Source organism: Callospermophilus lateralis, chromosome 17, assembly GCF_048772815.1.
Source record: "Callospermophilus lateralis isolate mCalLat2 chromosome 17, mCalLat2.hap1, whole genome shotgun sequence".
Taxonomy (NCBI): domain Eukaryota; kingdom Metazoa; phylum Chordata; class Mammalia; order Rodentia; family Sciuridae; genus Callospermophilus; species Callospermophilus lateralis.
Window position 1 is genome coordinate 36,733,402 of NC_135321.1, and position 20,663 is coordinate 36,754,064.

At 33.3% G+C, this 20,663-nt stretch overlaps 1 protein-coding gene across 5 annotated transcripts in view; it reads left to right on the forward strand.

The window, feature by feature from the left end:
* Nol4 (nucleolar protein 4) overlaps nt 1-20,663 on the forward strand; it is a 310,075-nt gene that overhangs the window by 74,941 nt on the left and 214,471 nt on the right. For all 5 annotated transcript variants that reach the window (XM_076836802.2, XM_076836804.2, XM_076836803.2 and 2 more), the window contains 2 exons: nt 14,639-14,750; nt 15,654-15,766. In XM_076836802.2, coding sequence (XP_076692917.1) covers nt 14,639-14,750; nt 15,654-15,766 — 225 coding nt within the window. The remainder of the gene's footprint in view (nt 1-14,638; nt 14,751-15,653; nt 15,767-20,663) is intronic.

Below are 20,663 nucleotides of genomic sequence, written 5' to 3' on the forward strand. Positions count from 1 at the left end.
CATAATAACCCCTAATACATGTTGTATTTATTCCTCCTTTTCTATGGTTTTGTTTCTTGGCTGTTTCCAAATTGCATGGTTTGTGGGCAGGCACAACTGTAAGTTTCCTTACATAATTCTGCCACATAAACTTTCTTTTGACTTATACATCCAAGGAGACCTTCTTAGTTCTTATCGTGACTAATGATAATGACCTAGCTTCTTGAGATATTTTTATGTAGACTAATATTACTGAGCACACTCATTTTGCCTGTCTCCTAAGCCAGAGTTGTTCCTCTGGACAGTAATAGGGAAAAGATTACGTATTGATCTACTAATATCACTAACTGTGCACTCTTTTGATAATACATTTTCATGAAACAGATACCTGAACATGGTAAGACTCTGTGAGATAGGAATGTGTGAGTTCAGTTTTAAATGAAAAAAAATTAGCAAAAATAAAATCCTGAACAATATACAAGTAACTTCATCATTAGTAGAGTGGCAGCCATATCTGTTTAGGTGCCAAAAGCAATTTAAAATAATTTAATCTTTAAAATGAATTCATTAGAGACCTTTAATTAAATTGGAAGCATGAGTCAATACCTCATACCTAAAGCCTCACCCTGTACGTTCTTAAATGAATGTAGAATCTGATCCATTGTCATTATGCCTACTATACACCTGCTGACTACTTTCAATAAATCTGCAAGTGTGTTTCCAACACATACACTTTGTATTAACATTATTAAGACGTTTCCTGCCTTTTGGGTTGGAATGCCATCTTTGAAAGCAAAAGCAGTACCTGAAATATCATCCAACCTCTCTTGAGAATGTTCTATTTGAAGATCCTTCTTTCCCAAGTTTATTTATTTTTTATTTCCATATTTAAAGTTTTATCACCTTGTCCTAATAGCAGGAAGGTTCTTTTGGCCTAAACTTTTTTTTTTCTGCTGGTATATCTCAATTGAATTCTAATTAGGGAACATTTCCATTTTATGGAGTAATAATTTATTGTAGGAAAAAAAGAATTGCTGCAGAGCCAGCAAAACCGTGCACATGACTCAACAATGAATTGAGTCTAATGTTAAAAATTAATATAAATGTTCAATTAATGGGGCATAAAACTAAAACACAATTTGAAATGGAATGATTCAGTGCTATTAAAGCCATAGCCTGTTGGGTCAGAGTTTAGCTCTCAACAGTAATGCTGGAATTGGCTAGTCATTGGTAGGCTTAGCTGTATAACCTATTGAAATTATAATGGTTCCCATTCAGTTTAGGATTTTTTCCTTAGTTCTAACACATTGGCTCATATAGCATGCATGATTATGTTTATTGACCTTCTTTTTCTTCCTTTTCCTACATGGCCAAGAAACCATACTTATACAACTAATCATTAAAGCGTTTCATATTGTCTTAACAATATTATCAATAGATTTAGTGGTCATTTTATTTACTTTGCCTTTTTTGCAAATCTTCTTTCTATGTTTTCACTCTGCAGGAATTGATGGTCTTTTAATATTGGATTAACTTTTGAATGCTATTTGGTTTTCCTATCTGCAGTATATCATTCCTTGAAATATCTAGGTATTATACAGCTTACAAATTATTGCAAAATCTGGTCTGAACTTTAGATAAAACTGGAGGGTATATGTTCTATTACTCATGAGCTCTAGAAAAATCCACATAAAATGACACATTTTAGGAATATGTAAAGGCTATCATAATTATTTTTAATTATTGAATTCTAGTGTTTTGTAGATTTTTTTTGTCTGAATTTGTATCTGTGTTCTAGAAACTGATACTAGTGCAGAGTGTGTTTCCTGTAATATATTTAACTATGGTCAATTCTTTGTTTATCTATATTTGTAGAATGGAGAAGAGATGTGGACCATCACTTATTATGTTTGAATTTAAAATACATCACTGCTCCAAAATGAACAGCAGGTGTGTTTAGCAATTTGGACAGTGACTTAAGAATTAATGACGTAGTATCATAAAATTAATTCAGGATTTTGTCTTGTCTTCCAGTTCCTAACTCTTCTCAATTTCTGCCTGAACTCCACCTTCAGTGAACACATCACTGTTCTCTTGCTATCTTTTGTTACTTGTATTTAATCAGAGGTGAAGCACAGCTGCCCTTTCAGGGTCAAATTAAAGTATTAAGTTTAAAAACTCTTTCTTGCTACATGTAAAATAAGTTTAACTGGTGGAAATCCAAGAACTAAGGGGAAAGTCAGCCGTATCAATAGAGAGAACAGTCTGCATATACATGTGTACACACACATACACAATTTGCAGTGTGATATCATAAACTTACATGTATTACTCATATATATATAGCTGCCAATAATTACATTTATTTAATTCAGAGTGGAGAGCATATGCTATAGCTAAAAGAAAATAGGCTGGAAGCCAGATAAACATAGCTTTAAATTTCAAATCTAGCACTCATTTCCTATCTGTGCCACTTTTTGGCAAATTATTTGCTTTTTGCCTTTAGGAGAGGATAATGATATACATGATGTGGTGAAATGAATGTGTTAATATGCATAAAGTGCTTGGCATATGGTGAACTTGCTGCTGATATTATTTCTCCTCTTCTATTTAATTACTACTCGAGTTCCAGGTAGAAGAACAAGTAGGACAATTAGCATAACTCTATCATAGAGATCATAGCTTTCTTGCCAGATGAAGTTTACAAGAATTTCAATTATTTTATTTACTTTTCCCAAAGTTTAAGTCTTTTAAATTAATTCACAAGTTTTCAGATTTTGGAAGTTAACATTTTTAATTGAATTGTTTTTTTTTTGAAAATTGTCAATTTAATTTTATGAAAAGCATCTCTTTAAAGAGTTTGCTCTCAACATAAAGGGAATATTCCTTCCCAGAAATACACTGTAAAAAATTTTTCAATTTCTTTAGTCATGCTCCAAAAATTAATAGGGAAAATATTTATTATATTCAGAACACTCAACCTTAAAACTTTAGTTCATATTATTTTTGTCTTGTTCACTTAATAAACACCTATTGGTTCAACATCTTGATACTGCTAAATAGGATGCTTTTTTTTTAAAGAGAGAAAGAGAGAATTTTTTAATACTTATTTTTTAGTTTTCGGCAGACACAACATCTTTGTTTGTATGTGGTGCTGAGGATCAAACCCAGGCCACATGCATGCCAGGCGAGCGCGCTATCGCTTGAGCCACATCCCCAGCCCTAAATAGGATGTTTTAATTTACATTAGATTCTACTAGCTTGTTATATAAAACATACCAGAATTCTTATCAACTAATGATGAAACCAGTAAGCCAAATTTATAGCCACTGTGGTTGAAAAAATAGCACTAGACTAAAATTTAAGAGTTCTGAATAATTATTTAATCTCTTTTTGGCTTAGGTCACAGTTTTCTCACATATGAAGTAAAGGAACTATATTTCAGTTTTCAGCAGTGTCCCATGGAATTAAAGCAGTGATAATAGTATGCATGGGGCATTACTGTCCTTAGGGACAAAAGGAAAAAAGTCGTCAAAGTGAGCAAATTGGTCCTCACAAGAAATGCTAAAATATGGGGAATTCGTCCAGGTCTTATCAAAACAGATTGGCTATTAAGCATAGCACAGAGATTGAAGATTTTTGTTCCATTATTATCTAGAGAGCTATAATAATGATAATCACAGTAATAAAAATGATCTGTTGTCATTTGCCTTCATATTTCTATGATTTTAAAATAGTAACTAAAGAAAGAAGACCATAAAAGTCATCATTAAATGTCAGCAGATTTTTTTACTCCTCTGTATTTTTGCAAAATAAGTATGTGGCAACCTACCCAAATTATCAGTGGGCAGCTCCTTCAGCCTTTAAACTGCAGTGCAACAGGTATGACAGACGCACAAGATTCAGTTGCATTTGCTCTTGACCTGAATATTATGATGCTACAGATCCTTTCTGATTTTTTAATGTTTTTCTTCTGTAACTTTATTGTAAACATAGATGATGATGATGGGAACATCAGTGTTGCCTGTCTACAATCCTACAGTCTGAGACAAGGTTTTATAGAGTTTTTTGGATCTTTCACTGTTGAATTACACAGTTATCTACAGACTTCTGTGGTTGTTGCCAGGAAGACTTGGGTCTCCAACATATTTCCCTTCCTATCACAGTGCCTCAAGCCTTACTATTAGAGTATATTTGGGTGTGAGCATTGTCCCATACATCTTTATATAAAATTCAGATATCCGTGGGCAAGAGAAAACAGAGAATAAATTAGGCTGCTAGAAATCGACACTTTATATCGTCACTTAAAACATTTCTTCTGTCTCTCACCTCTAGCTGAGTTAAGAGTGATTCAACACAGAAATGTGAGACATGGTATAGATAAATCTACTGACCTGCCGAGTATCAGAAGATCTGCTGATTTTTTAAAAAGTCCTAGTGTGGCATCGTGTTTTGGCATGTGTTTGATGGTTAGAAGTTGAGAATTGTACCATCAAATGAGGATGAGAAGTCTCTATGATCTATTTTGGAAATCTTCATTTAAAAAAATATTTTTAAAAAGATTAGAGCATTTGATTTAGAAATAAAGAGAAAATATTAATTAAAAATCCACAAAATTAAATGCTTTTCAGAAAAAAACACGATTAGGCATGGTTAAATAACAGAATATAAAAATACTGTGCGTTTGAGCCCCTTCTTCTTTCCTTTTAGTATTTTGAATTCCTCCCTCTTCTGTCATAGATCCAAGTGCAGGGACAGCCTGTTTCTGAAGCACAGAGGTGAAGAAAATATTTTCTGAGGTTCAGAAGTGCATGTCTGTAGGCCACCTGTAAGCTTCTTTGTTGGAATGTAAAAAGAAAATCAAAGCAAACTAATACAACAAATATAGGTCCCTGCCTTTTTATATAGAGGACATTATTTATTTCATTTCATTGTTACAAACCTAAGTGCTGGAAGTAGACAACCACTGTGAGTATCTAACAGAGACAGGGACATACTTACAGAGAGCTATTCCAAATTCAAACATTTTTTAATTTGGTAAAGATTCTTCATTATTGAACTAATTAATAATTGACACCCTTATATAATAAATGAGTGATCTGAAATGCATTTTTTAGCTAGTTTTTCTTGGATAGTTTCTCAATAAAATATTATTCAGTTGTAGATTTTTTACAGGAATTTTTTTTAAGTTATAGTCAGTTTCTCCTTGCTGTGAACAAAAGATCTGACAAGAACACCTGAAAGGAGGGAAGGATAGTCTCATGGCTTTAGAGGTTTAGTTTATGGTCGATGGAGTCCATTGCTCTGGGCCTCAGTGAGGCAGAACATCCTGGCGGAAGAAAACAGCTCAGGACATGGCTGTCAGGAAGCAGAGAGAGGGCTTTGCTCACCAGGACTAAATATTAACCCCAAAGACATACCCAATGACCTCTCTTCTCCAGTCACACCTTGCCTGCGTATAATGACCACCCAGTTAATTCATATCAGTTGATTAATCCACTGATTATGTTATAATTTATAATCCGATCTTTTCACCTTTGCACATTCTTTCATTGTCTCACATGAGAGTTTTTGAGGGAAACCATATATCCAACTTGTAACAGTTATTTTCTTTCTTTTTTTAACGGCTAGAGTAGACTTTTTAAAAATTTTATCATTCCTCTCAGTGGTAGAACTTATTTCTCAAACCGCTTTCAAGTACAACTTAGTGAAAGTCCTGGTTCATAGTAGATATTCAATAAATAACTTGAAAGAATGAACTGCTTTTGGCTCTGTAAAATCTTTGCCTTTCTGACTCCAACTAAATAATATAAATATGTTACCAAAAGTAGTAATAGGAAATAAGTTCAGAGCTGTGACCCATGACTGTAAACACTATACAAATGCACAATTCAAATTTGCAACAAATAATGACCCTGGATTTAGAGGCTCTGTATGAAGTTAATAAATAAGTAAATATATATATATATACACACACACACACAAATATACATAATATATTTTAAGCACAGGAAAAACTATTTTTCCTGTTTGATTTTAAGGGAAATTTTGATGCATCATTAAATAATGGAATTACCTTTGAGCTAGGATATAAACACATTACTCACTTTACCACACATTCATTTATTTATGTCAGTTACACAGAGATGCACATGTGCATGCACACACATACACACACACACACAGGTTTTATGTAGGTAATTTCTACATGTTGAAAAGTTATTCAATTTATACGTAGTACCAGTAATGCTAAATTTCATTTTTATGTTACAACAGCATCACTCTCTGTGTATAACTAATAATATTATCTAAACTACTGATTTTTGTAAAATATCTCCGATGGAAAAAGCTAAAAAAAAAAAAATCAGTGGCATGGTAACTAAAGTTATTAAATAGCAATCCTAAACAGAAGAATAGTGTGGTTTACTGCCACTTTTCATTATTGATTTGCTTTTCATATAGCTGGAGTTGACACAGGTAGTCAGGGTAATAGTGCAAATCCTGTATATTCAGAAGCTGTCTTCTTATTAGTGGAGGCAATCAAAGGATGTAAGAGCTCATCCAAAACAGATTATCATCAACTAATAGTCCATGCACTTTCATCAATAATTTCCTTATTAATGAATATTGTCCCAGCAAATATTTCTGAAAAGGGAATTAACCTTTGGGAGAAACTTCATTAACTCTTTATGTCAGTCTAGGAAATTGCTACTTCAGTGCACCCTAGTGGTGAAAGTTAGATAATGCAGCTTTAAAAGTACTCAACAATGAATACCAGGAAGTGATTCTCATTCACATCTAGAGGTTTGTTTTCCTGGGTACTGTGATGGTATAATAAATAGTCTCCTGAATTTCCTAAATCGTATGCATGTGTATACACATAGGAATAGTAATAGGAAGGGGACATAGGAACCAGAAATTAAAGTGAGGTTGTAGAAAGTGAATGGTACCAGCTTTGATGTCACCTAGATCTATGTTTAAATCCTGATAGGACAATTTCTGTGTGTTTCATTTTGAAATATTAATACTTTTTAGGGGTCTGGGGCTGTAGATCAGTGGTAGAGCACTTGCCGAGCATGTGTGAGGCACTGGCTTGATTCTCAGCAGCACATATAAATAAATAAAATAAAGGTCCATCAACAACTAAAAATAATTTTTAAAAATACTTTTTAGGGCCATTTTGAGGATCATAAATAACATGCAAAGATTTTTAACTTAATAATTGCCTCATATGCTATAGTTTATATTTAGCTTAATAGAGAATTTTTAAATATATGGAGTTGTCTGTTGGGTAACAGACATTATAGATTGTTTTTTTACAGAATTCAAATATATAATTTAAAAAATTATTTTTTTTTAATGGGTCAACTGTGCTCCTTGGTGAACTGTAGACATCACATAGTCATGTCTTCATTTGTGATTTTCTCAGAACCAAACATATTACTCACTGGCTTCATAAGCAGCAGTTTTAGTCATTTCACGATTAAAAAAAAAAGAAACTGTATTTTAGCGATTTTTATGCATTTATCCTTACTACTTCTCATCCTGCTTTCTGCCTTCAGTTTTCTGGGAATTTTTCATCATAGCCAGCATATCCCACATCTGTATTTGAGCATGGCTCTGCTCCTTAAGCCATAGTAACTGGAAAAGTTGACTCCTGAACAAAACTGAGAGAGTGATCTTGTTGCCACTTCTGAGAATTTAGAATTCTGAACAAGAAATTTCTATCTTGGTGTTAGTTTCAACAGTGGGAAAGATGTAAACATGATATCCTTTTTCAGATATATCAATTAGTTGTATAATTATCAGTATAGTCTAAATCAAGATCTCCCATGAGGGCATCATAGGGTTTGGAAACAGACAGGTGGTATTGCTTCAGATACTACAAGGCCACTTCATATCTCTAACCTTTGAGGATTAAATTCTAGTAATACAACCATCAACTGTTGTGATAACCAAAAAACATCTCTGGTCTCTATTTGCCCAATTTCGCCACCCATGACAAGATATTTTCTGAAGGAAACTCTGGGGCAAGTTCTATACTTCGTATCTCCAAAAATATGCTTTCCTTATTGGTCAGTTTGTTGAGCAATTCAAGAATTCAGACAATGAATTCTGCATCCATGATGCCTTACTATCTCACAGACAGCCCCTGCCTTGCGTAAGTATATGAGGACTATAAAACTTTAACTAAACTCTTTACAGAGTTAAATCTAAATTTCTTCCTTTTTCTCCCATTCTACTAAATGGCTAATTTTTGCCTGCTTTGAGTGTCTGCAGCAATTATTTCTTAGCCATGTGCTCAAAAAAATATATTGGCTCTCTACAGACTAGCAGTGTATAATAAAAGTAAACTAACAGGGACAGTTGCAACATGAGGCTTGAATGTGCCAATCAACACTGGATTAAGAGGGTGACCTGCTTGTCTTGTCCTTTTCCCCTAAGCCCCAACAGAAACATGAATGTATCATGGAAAACACACTCTTCTTGAAAAATCCAGAGAAATAGGTTTCTATATGTTATGGGCATAATGGTGTATACTAATGTAGTTCTTCATGTTGCTAGTAATTCTATAAATATTTGCTTTGCTGAGTCATTTTATTTACATGTAATATTTAGGGATTCTTCCTATTTTACTATTAGGAAACATGTATGAAGGAAAATCTTTTCCAGTGCCCATCTGCTCATTTTTTTTCATCTAATATAAGAATTCTCTGTAATGACAATCTGTTCCTTAGAAGCCATATAGTCTATCATGAGAAGTGACTCCAAAATAGAACCCACAGCTTTTGTGATACACCTCCAGTTAATATGACTCTTTTTTGGTATTGTCACATTAAATTAATTGATGACTCCTTTATTATTGTAAAATAAATCTCAAAATTAAAGATGGTCATTGTTATAAAAAGGTTAAAGAAATCTCTTTCTTGAGAAGCAGTATGTCTAAATTTGAAGCATAATTAATGAAACAAAAATATACTTTCAGTAAAAGTTAATTATGATTTAACTTTTCTGCCCACAGTCTGATTTACTAACGTGTATTGATGTGGGTGAGACCAGACTCATCTGATGCTGCTCTAGGATGCTGCTACCTCTGTGTTTCCTCCTCTAGGTTCTTTGCAGCATGCAGTGAATTTCTGTGCTTTTCCCCAAGCTGTGCCTTTGCCTTCTGTTCTGCACTTGTACCATTTCCCTGTCTCTGGAGGACACTGCTTTCCTGCCCTTTCACCACATTCCCCTCTCATCTCTTTCACTCTACATTTGAAACATTTGCCTCAAATCTTCAAATTGCTTTGAGCTGTCAAAAAAAAAAAAAAAAACTGACCTGAACTGTCTAAAAATATCCCTGTCTGCTTTCGACTTTCTTTGGATTTGCCAACTTTCATTTTAAATTTGACCACAGACCCACCATCTTCTCTGGGCACCACACAGAAATCTTTGGATAGATAGAACTCATTCCTCTACTTTAGACCTGTGGTTTTTTATTTTCTATCATAAGCCCATTAGTGGGATATAAAGTCCATTCAGTGGTCCATGATCTCTTATCGCTTAAAAAAAAAATAAAATTAAGAAGAGACTAGAAATTAAAAATCAGTTTTACTTTATGAGTATAGGCATATGCTAGTTTACAATGGAAATTGTATTCTGTGCTATTGGTCTAAAAAGTTGGAAAACATTGCTTGAAACGGGCACTGAGATCTCAAATTGCCTGCACTGTCCAAAAATTACTACCATTTTCCTAGCTCTTATTTCTTCTCTTGTCAAACTCTGAGATGTTCCTGATCTGACAGTTCCAAATTTAAAATTAACTTTAGACACAAACTTGTATTGTCCTTCATCGTAGATAAATGTACTCATTAAGGTGACCAAATTTAACAAACACAATATAGGATGTCAGGTATAGTTGAATTTCAGAAAAAAAAAACAATGATTTTTTAGTATAACTTGACACGAATATTATATGATTATTTGGAGTTTCAAATTTAATTGGTTGCCTTATGTTTTATCTAGCCATCTTAATTCGATGTAAAAATCAACTCTAGGTATTCCTGACTGTAATATGGTTGAATGAGTAGAAAGATTGAACAAGGAAAACAATCTAGAGAAAAAGTAATAGAAAGAAGAAATTGACAGCTATATGAACTCAAAATAACATTCTGCAGTAATGCTCCTACCAGGGTAGGAGCAAAATAGGCTAGTGCTATAGTATCGATAGGAACCCAGTCAAAATGTGAGCATCTCCACCAGCGTAGGAGTGGGGAGTTTGGGGTTGATAGGCAAATCTAGCAGCACTCTGGTTATTAGAAATATCATTAAAGCACAGGAATTCTGTTGGTCTTCAGCATATACTTAGAGATCAAATAGGCATTAACTCTTCCTGAAAAAGTTCTGAAGCAAGTTTTTGAGGAACATAGTGAATGCAAATTGGATGGGCAGGCCAGTATTTCTGGATTTTTTGTCTAATTGGTTATTGTTATTTATGAACTTTTCACCTAAGAATTTTTGAGTCCTGAGCAAAGTATTTTTCAGAATTTCTTCTTCTAAACTAGTCAAATAATTACCAATATGTGATTACAATAATTTGATATATCCAGACACATCAGTGCTTAGACACATATCCAGCAGTATTGAGGGATGATTATAGAACCTATGCATTCGGGTGTTGAATGAATAAATGTTTAGTTGAACAAGATTGTTCCTACACACCTTGGCAAATTAATTATTTCCTCTATAGAAGTACTCTGCTCACCTTTTTGCATGCATGGAATTGTTAAAAACAACCCACATAAGTAAAATCACAAGTCATTGGCTGAGTGTTTCAATTTTGTAACATGTCTAGAAAAATACCAAAGCCATGGCTGTGTATCAGTTAACATTTCAAATTCCATTCTGGGGAAATGTTATGAGCTTTTGTTTGTTTAAGCCCTAGATCCTTTCTTTTTTCTTTCTTCTTTGTACTGAAGATTGACCCAAGGAGCACTTAACCACTGAGCTACATCCTCAGCCCTTTTTTTAATTTTTAAATTTAGAGACAGAATCTCGCTGAGTTGTGTAGGGCCTCCCTAAGATGCCGAGTCTGGCTTTGAATTTGCAATACTCCTGCCTCAGCCTCCCAAGACTCTGGGAGGCCCTAAATCCTTTTCTTGAAATGTATGCAAAGATGCACAATGTGTACAACAGATAAAAGGAGCGGGAACCTTGAACTGGAGATGTTGCCTAAAGTATTGGTTTTACCATTTCAGATAGAGTTTTTCTGGACCATGATATAGCATGACTCTTGAGTCAGCAAATATAGGTCCTTTAATAACATTTTGATTGATAGGCTTTTTTCGATTCTATTTTTAATTTTATTCATTTTTAACAATATAAAATTTTCTATAACTGTGTTATCCTGTTACAAACACTGTAGATGGTTTGTGATAGAAATTTTCTCAAATGAAGTAAAGCAGGTTTTACTCGGTGATTGTTTGTAATTTATTCTTTATCCATAAAGACTAGGGTTTCATAGGAGAAAATGTCAGAAGTATGATTCCCAAAGGCAAATTCTTCTGTAAGTGTAGTTTGTGATATTTGACAAAAGCTATGATTATCATGTTTTATTCCAATAAAATAAAGGTATTATTTTTATTCTATTTTCATTTTAAAAACAAAGGTAGAGTGATGGAAAACAATTGATGTGATGATTTTATGTTCAATTTTTTTTTTCTGTAAAGCTCAGTATCTGAAAAGGAACATACTCTACCAAAGCATCAAGTGACTTTTTCAAATGAATGATACTCATTTCTTTATGTATTTTTGGAACTGAATATTAAACCTAGGACACTTTATCATTGAGATAAATCCCCAGTCTTTTTTTTTTTTTGAGACAAGGTCTTGCTAAGTTGCTCAGGCTGGCTTCAAACTTGCTATCCTCCTACCACAGCCTCCTGAGTCACTTGAATTGCAGGTGTGAACCACTGTGCCTGACTCAAAGGCATGCTCTTTAGAAACATTGATCTCATTGCCCCCCACCCCACTCCACACAGCGCACTGAGGTCAAAATGGTGTGATTTTGTTTGCTAAGTATTTTGGTTAGCTTAGTTTTGTTTGGTTGCTTTATAAAGCAATTGATACTACTCATAATTCACCAATGTCATGGAATGTCTTTATTTCAGCTCCTGAATTAGCTTCAAATATTAGGACAAATTGGCTTCTCTTCTGGGGAATTTCTCTTAACAATAAGAAATCTTGTTCTTTTAGAAATTGCTATTTACATTCCTGTCACACATTCCATGGAAAGTGGAAATCCTGTGTAGTTTCTTGCCTATTATATTAAAATAGACACTAAGACATCATGTTAGCCCTAGTTCTTCTGCCTGTTCTGGAACAGGACAGATGGCCTGTTAATTTCTTCCAGGTGGAGCTCTGAAATGTTACTTGTGGAAGTTTCTTGTGGAACTTGTAACCTGAGAGAAGGCATAGAGTGTTTGGCTGCCCCTCCTATTCAGAAGAATCACCTCAAACAGGATGGTGACTTCTATACTTTTAAAGATCTTCATACCAGGGAATGTTATAAACATTTTAGAATAATTATAATTAACTTATGTTGTAAGGTTAATATCTTAACTCTTTATGGATGAAGCCACCTCTATTTTTTTAAAGATAATTATTACCAGGAGCTGTTATAAAGCCTAGAGATAGATTCAAGGGATAGTCTCTGAAACCAAGTTATCAGATGTGAGTTCTGTCTTGCACTTGATTGGCAAAAATACACAAAGCCTCTTGAAGCTCAGTTTTCTCATCTGTCAAACATGTACCATAATAGTGATGATGGTAATCTCTTCAGGCAGGGCTGTGTTGTGTGGATTAAATGATAAAAATCCATAAGCACTCAAATAATGGAATTCTTAACTACACATAAATTGTTTAGGATTTTCTTCTAAAATCAAAATGAAACACAGCCAAATCAAGAACTAGTGTCATATAGTTAATGAGAATCCTAATTTTGAAAATGGTTGATTCTTTTATCATTTTTGGAACTGGGGACTTGCATATTTATATACGAGGTGATTAAAGGTTGAGGGCCTTTCTATTGAAAATAGAAATAAAACAGTTGAAATTAGAGAAGAATATTTGGGCTGGAGAAGGCAGGCATGAGACAAATTTCCCTGTTTTATAGTTTCTTCTCTGTTCCAAATTTTTCTCTTAACTTGTAATGCTTTGTGTCTTGAGTGAAGGACATAAATTTGCACAATAACATTGTGAGAAACACAGTTTGAAAAAAATATATAGCTATAGCAATGCAATTATTTGTTTTTATATGGTTTTGATAATTGAGTATTTTTTCAATTTTTTAAAAGTTTGTATCACTCAGTGTAGCCAGATCCAAGTTGGAATAGCAATGCTTATATTAAAAAAAAGTAAATGCAAGAAAATTTTAGGTATTATAAATAATTGAATTTTCAAGATGAACTTTGCAAATTATCTTATCTATGATTTATCTATGGTTGATTATCTCTGGTGGATTTTTCTTCAGTTTTTTGGGATACTTGACATTTTTACCTTAATTGTGCTGTTCTGAGGCAAATTTGAGTGGCACTTGAGATCTTCCAGGATTTGGCTTTATAATTTAGTGCTTTTTAAAATACTGTTTCTTTCAGAAAGACAGGATCTTGATTGTCAAAAAGAATACTCAGCTTCCTTTCAATTACAGTATTTGTAAGTAGACTTTTTAGAAGTATATTCCCAATGATTTGTTGCATTTACTTTTTGAGGACATTTCTTCAGTTTAAAAAAAATATTCCAAGAACCTCAATAGCACTGTATAAGTCAGTGCCAGATTTAAATTTAAAATGGATAGATTGTTAAATATTTAGAGATATTTAATAATCTATCCATTTTACTTTAAGTATTATTTTCTTTGATGAGATAAATACCTTGTTGTAAAGTTAATATTTACAAAATTATTGAGACAGGAGTATTGATTTCTAACTTGATTCCAGATTATGGTTCTGAAAAAAAAAAGTTTTGTATGAAGGCAGAGCTTTCTCTTAAAATCAATGTAAGCTATCAAAGTGAAAATCAATGTGAAATAAATGAGAAGTGGCCTGAGTGCATTTCCAGGTGTGTCATTTTCTGTGGAAGGGATGATTCGCTGCAGTAATATATATACGAGTTCTCTTTGAATCTACCTTTAATTCTCACTTAATATATTTTTCAAAGCTACAATGAAGAGACGCTCATTATGCAGAATTCAAAATTTACTGCTTTGACTTGGGGCTAAATTTTAAAATATATATGTGAAATTGGATAAAATTTTCATATTGCTAGCAGTAAGTTTAAAAAACAATGTTGGCAATTTTTAATAATAAGGAAAAGTCACTGAATATCTGTATACTGTGATGATTTTCTCTAAAAGAAATGAAAAAAAAATACACATCCATCCAGATGTGGTGGATTTTTTTATTCTTCACGTGGCACTATTGGCTCCTATGAAGAGAGGTCTAATCAAGTTGGATAGATATTTCTTGAAATGATGCATGGTATGCAGTGCATGCTTTCACTGTGCTTCCTGCCATTATGGAATAATGCGTCTTATTTGGAAATACAATGATCTTTTCTGTTAAATCATGCACTGTCGTCTTATATAGTAACACCTATATTTTGTGAATCATTTCAGATTTCAGAGAGCTATGCCTTCCTACCAAGAGAAGCGGTGACACGATTTCTAATGAGCTGCTCAGAGTGCCAGAAAAGAATGCATTTAAACCCAGATGGAACAGATCATAAAGGTAGCTGCAGTGTCAAATAGTGAGATTTAAAGTAATTTTATTCATAATGGCAATTTATATCTCACAATTTCATAAAAACGAGGGAGACTGAAACAGTTCAACAAGTCAGATCATCTCATTTATTCAAGTAGGAGGCAGTGAATTTTGAATATCCACTTAGAAAGTAATTCAGTGCCCATTCTTAGAAGACAATTTCGACTGTAGAAAATAACATTTTTCCCTATAGTAATGTTTTAATTTTCATTGATCATATTATTCCATGGTATTTTAGATATATTCAGCAAGGAAATTTATTCTATCAATGTCCTTTTAAGTCTATCAATTCCTTATTTTGATAAATCATGACTAATATGGACTTCTTTCAACAAAAATTTTACATAAAATTGTGATTTATTTTTTATTAGATTATCTATATCATTTTTTTAAGTATGAATTTCTCTCACTAATTAAAATAATCTCAGAAATACATTACATTTAAGGTAGTTTTCCCCCAGATGTAGGAAGATAAGTAACCTGGTCAAAAAATGAAAAGAAGAAGGAAAAAGAAAGAAAACAAATTTCCTTTGGCACTCAGAAGTAGATATAGGAATTAATTATGTAACAAAACAAAAATGCAAATAATTGTGTTTTATCACTATAATAACTTTATTCACTATTACTCAGGATACTTAAAAGCTCCCCTGTAGTGAAAAATAGTCGATTTATCCACATTGTTAATTTGTGTCAATACACCTTTGGGAAACCTTACCACTTATTTTTCTGGAATCTATCTACAATACTACTAATGCTTTTAAACTCTGGGTATTTAGAAGCCTATTTTAATTTGGACAAATTGGATCATTCTGAAGTTACAGGTAGAACGTACTATCACTTTCATTACCCATTAAAAATGTTTCTTTGCAGATAATGGAAAGCCTCCTACTTTGGTGACCAGCATGATTGACTACAACATGCCAATTACCATGGCCTATATGAAGCATATGAAATTGCAGCTGCTAAACTCACAGCAAGATGAGGTAAAATGAGACATCTATGTTTGTATCACAAATTGGAATGACGTTTGATAACCATGACTATGATATTAAGTATGATGGCATTTTGCAGGCAGTAATTTATATATTTTTTAATGAAAGAAATGTCATCAGGATTGCACAGATGGGAAAACTGGGCAGAGACCCCAAGTCCTAGATACAGAGTCCCTAGCTTAACACACCTACTTGAGGTGTTATGTGAGAATTTGTTCATTCCTATGAAAGATTTGCTTTCCTGACACGGTTGAGCTTGTCTTTGTAAAGTGCTAGAAAGATCAGAGAAAAAATTTCAAAGCAGCCTTAATAAGTAAGCATCTTAGGAAATTTAAGTGCTAAGGCTATTTTTGTCTGTCAATCAAAAAAGCCAATTTAATAAGTATTTCAAGTATAATTATTTCTCCACTATTCATATCTTCTAAATATTTTAAGTTATTTTTATCTTAGCCATTATTTGATAGATTTTTTTCTCTGCATTTTCTAGAGAAATGTGTAATATTTCTTAATTGGAGGTATTTTGATGTTTCCAGTTATTCTATTTAATTTATATAGTAAGAATCTAGAAATATACTGGCATGTATTAGACACCAAATATATATTTCTGAGTATTCTCTAGGATTTTATTCATTTACCATTTTGGTTGAAGAATCTCAAAGACAGGATTAAGTTATATATGGACCCTGTTTATTTTCCAAAAGGTAGAAAAACAGTCAGTATACAGCAGGGACTTAGTAAATTCTAGTTAACTAATTAATAGTCACTAATTAGTAGAGACATTTAGATTATCTATATTAGTTAGGAACAGATTCTCAGGTTAATAAATTCTCTCCTTAACATTTCTCTGACATGGGCAATATGTTTAAATATCTGCTTTTAAAATATAGTTTTCTTTGATAAAGTTCCATTAAATATTTTTAGATTACTTTGTTGAGACAAGTTTATGCATAAAACTCAAATCAATCTTTTTTTTTAATCTGCATTTCACCAAGTATAATTTCAAACTGGATTTGTAAAATTGTTTGACTTCAATAGACTTTATTTAGTCTATGCTCCCTAAGAATATTTCTACTAGTGAGGAGGCAGTATCAGATTACATATTACCAGATGGCTAACTATAAGTGATTGAATAAATAGCAATGAAATCATTAGGCTAAAGACATCAGTGACAATCAAGAAAACATTAGTGTCTGTCCATTCTTGAAAATGAAAATATCATCCCCATGATTTATTACATAATTAGAAAAAAATTAATGTCTCATAAACTAGTTAGAGTTGTCAAATTATTTGTAGGAAGATCATTTAGATGTTGATATGTTTATTTCTAGGCTAAAGAGTAAGATCAACTTTGAGCCAACAACACAACCCACATTTGTTGAATCCTTCTGGCTTCTAAAAAATCATAAGCATTTTACAATGAGGAAATAGATCCTTTTAAATTTATAACTGGCTTAGGGAAATAATTCTTATTCTTTCATTTTTATGACTCCTTATTCTTTCATTTTAAAGTGCATTCATACTTTCTTAAAATATTCAGAAAAATCACCAGTTATATTACTAACAAAATTTTAGAAAATTATGATTATTAAGATGAGTAAGTAGTAAGGTAAGTCACACTAAAATGGAATTCAAATGAGAGATAGCTTGTGATAAATTATATTTAAATTTGAATAAGCCTTAAATCCAATAAATTCACTCAATAAATATTTATTGAGTACTTTCTGCATATCTGGTGCTCCTGGAGATAAGCAGTGAATAAATTTACAAAATCCTGCCTTTATGAAGCATGTCTTATGTAGGAAGAACAGACAATAAATAATAAAAATATGCATACACAAAGATATTAAATGTTATTAAGGGAAATAAGGAATACCAAGAATGAAAATCCCTTTCAACTTAGGGGTTACAGAATGCAGCTTAGTGGTAGGGCGCTTGCCTAGCATGCATGAGGCCCTGGGTTCCATCAGCTGCACCTCAAAAATAAGTAAATGTCTGCATTGGGAAGGTCTCATTTGAGCAGAATTGAAGGAAATTAAGTGTGTGTGTATATCTGAGGGGCATAATTAAATATTTCAAAGTCAGATGCATGCTTGAAAGATGTAGGAACAGTAAGAAAGTTAACATGGTGGGAGCAGAATGAACAAGGAAGAGGATACTATTGGAAAATTTCAAAGAGATGGTTCAAATCCATGTCCTGTGGGGCTTTATATTTTAATAACACTTGGGAATCACGGGGAGCCACTGAAGGGTTTTAAGAGGAGTCATGTGATTTGATCTATATTTTAACAGAATCAACAGGGGTGCTCCATCTGGAGCAGATTGAACAGAGGAAAAGTAGACACAAAGATATCAGTAGAATGTTATTGTGGAAATTAATGTGGGTCTAGTCTAGAGTAAACAAAACCCTTACATCTTATGTATGAGAATTTGGGCTTTGGGAAACTTTCTAGAATTATTCCCCCATAAACCTGATAAAATTGAAAAGACAACCATGTTCCTTGGCAATATTTCTAATGGCAAAAATGATCCCAGTTGGTAAACTGTATCATCGAACTAGAGACACTGGTAAAAATCTTTAGGTTTCCCTGAGTTAGATTATTCCTATAATTGACATGTCCCTCATGGAATCCTAGAAGCAATAATGGTAGAGTTATAAGACATTTTTGTCTGTTTTGGAGCATGAGGTTCTCAACCTACCCAGTGTGATTACTACTTTTTCACACCTGAGCTAGCACAGGAGCAGCCATTAAAAACGTGGTAACCATGTGTTCTGCTGCATTCCAACTGCAAGGGTTCCCATGAAAGAAAAATGACGGCTTCTGATAAGTTCTACCTTTAGTACAATCTTTTAGATGAATCTGGTGCCCAGAGTGGCCAGTGGTCATTTTATGTGTATCCATTTTAGTTGGATCTAACAAGAGGTTCTGACAAATGTCTTGAACATAGGAAAGAAGATGATGGAGGCTTAAATAGAGGGATGGTACTTAAGGAAGTGAAAGGAGGTCAGATTATGAATGTTTTAAGATTTGCTGAAAGATTATCTGTGGAGTACGAAAGAAAGTCAACATTGAAGGATGACGTCAGGGTTTTTAATCTTACTAAGTTGAGTAGAATTGCTATTAATTATAGGAAAGACTATAGGTAGAATGAGTTTGATACATGATATTAGAGATTCAATTGTGAGCTTTTTATTTGAAATTCAATTAGATCTAGACATTTATTGGATATTCAGGTGGGTTTGTTCAAACAGTTGGCCTGTGGATATGACACCAGGCACCGTTGGCATGTAGTATATAGAGCCACACATTCAGAGGTCTTACTTAGGTAATGAGTATAAATTTAGGAACAAAGCCCAGTGCCTTTGTCTTGGGAAATTTCATTGTGTGACATCTGAGAGATGAAGAGGAACCAACAGAGAATACTGAGAAAGAGCAGCCAATTTGTTGGCAGGTCAATCAGGAGAGTTTTTGAACTATAAGAAAACTGAAGAAAGTATTTTAAGGAATCTAGAGTAATCTATTATGTCAAATCAGCTGGTAAGTCAATTTAAAAGAAGACAAAAAATTGAGTCTGGGTGTAACCTAATGTTCTTCATAAGAGTAGTTATTATGGAATGGTAGGGATAGAAGCCTGAATAGAGTGGGTGTAAGAGAGAACTGGAGGCAGTAGGTCATTAGAAGAATTTTGTTATGGAGGAGAGCAGAAAAAGGGAGTATAACTGTAGGTGGAATGGGAACAAGAAGAGGTTATTATATGTAATTTTCTGATACTAGACAAATAATAGCATATTTGCATGTGGACAAGAATTATGTAGGAAGGAAGCAATGATTTAAGGAAAGGAAGGAGTATTGATGAAGCAATTTTGTTAGTAGAGATGGTTTTTTTCTTTCAAAATTGTTAGAGTGGGCTTTAGAAAAGAGCACAGAGAGGCAGGATTAGATAGTGGATAACTTCTTATGTTTGTTCCTAATTCCTCAGTGAAAAACAAAGCAAGAGTGAGGACGTTTTGGAAGTTTGGGAAGAGAGTCGAGTGTGGAGATTAGAAATTTAGACAATGGAAGTAAATGGACCAGGCAAATGGTTCTCTTTTGGGTTTCTTGGGTTTAGATTTCAAGCAAAATCCTTTGAATAGATATTAATATTTGTAGATAAACATCATGTTTATGGATATAGGAGTAAAGGGAAAATTGGAATTCATTGTGTTTAGGGTCTTGTGAAAAGAGAAGGCGGCACACAAAGGGCATGAATAAAATGACAAAACCTTGAATTTTAGCCATGCTGAGATGACGAGCAAGATCATGATAGAGGTGAAGAGGGAGATGAGAGGTCAGTGACAGGTTTAGGATTAAGGGGTTGTAAATATAAGTGGGGTGGAAATTTAGGTGGAATAAATTTGGAATACTCGAAGGGGGAATATGGAAAATTTGAGATACTGGGCAGAAAACAGAATATTGAAATCAAGATTATTGAAGATTAGCAGTCAGTTCATGAATTGGCTTGGGTATGATTATGTGGGCAATCTGACTAAAACAAGGTGGAGGATAAGATCTTTGGGGGAACGCTCATGAGAGTCAGGATGTTCCCAGAGATATTAAAATCACCACAGATTAGACATGAGTTGCACTGGAATGAGTGACAGGGAACGTAAGAGAAAATAGGAACTCTACTCTGGAGACAAGCAAATGAGCACAACAAATAAAGGGTAATTTTCTTAAGTGTAAATTTTGTTAAATATTTTATTAATGGACCATATATTGAAAAAAAAAATCCTTGTGGAGTGATAGCCAGGAACTCTTGGCTTATGTTCTAGAAGCTTTATCTGAATTGCTAATTTAATTTTTATAACTTATTACTCCATTACCATTTTGTAAAAAGTAAGCCAAGACTT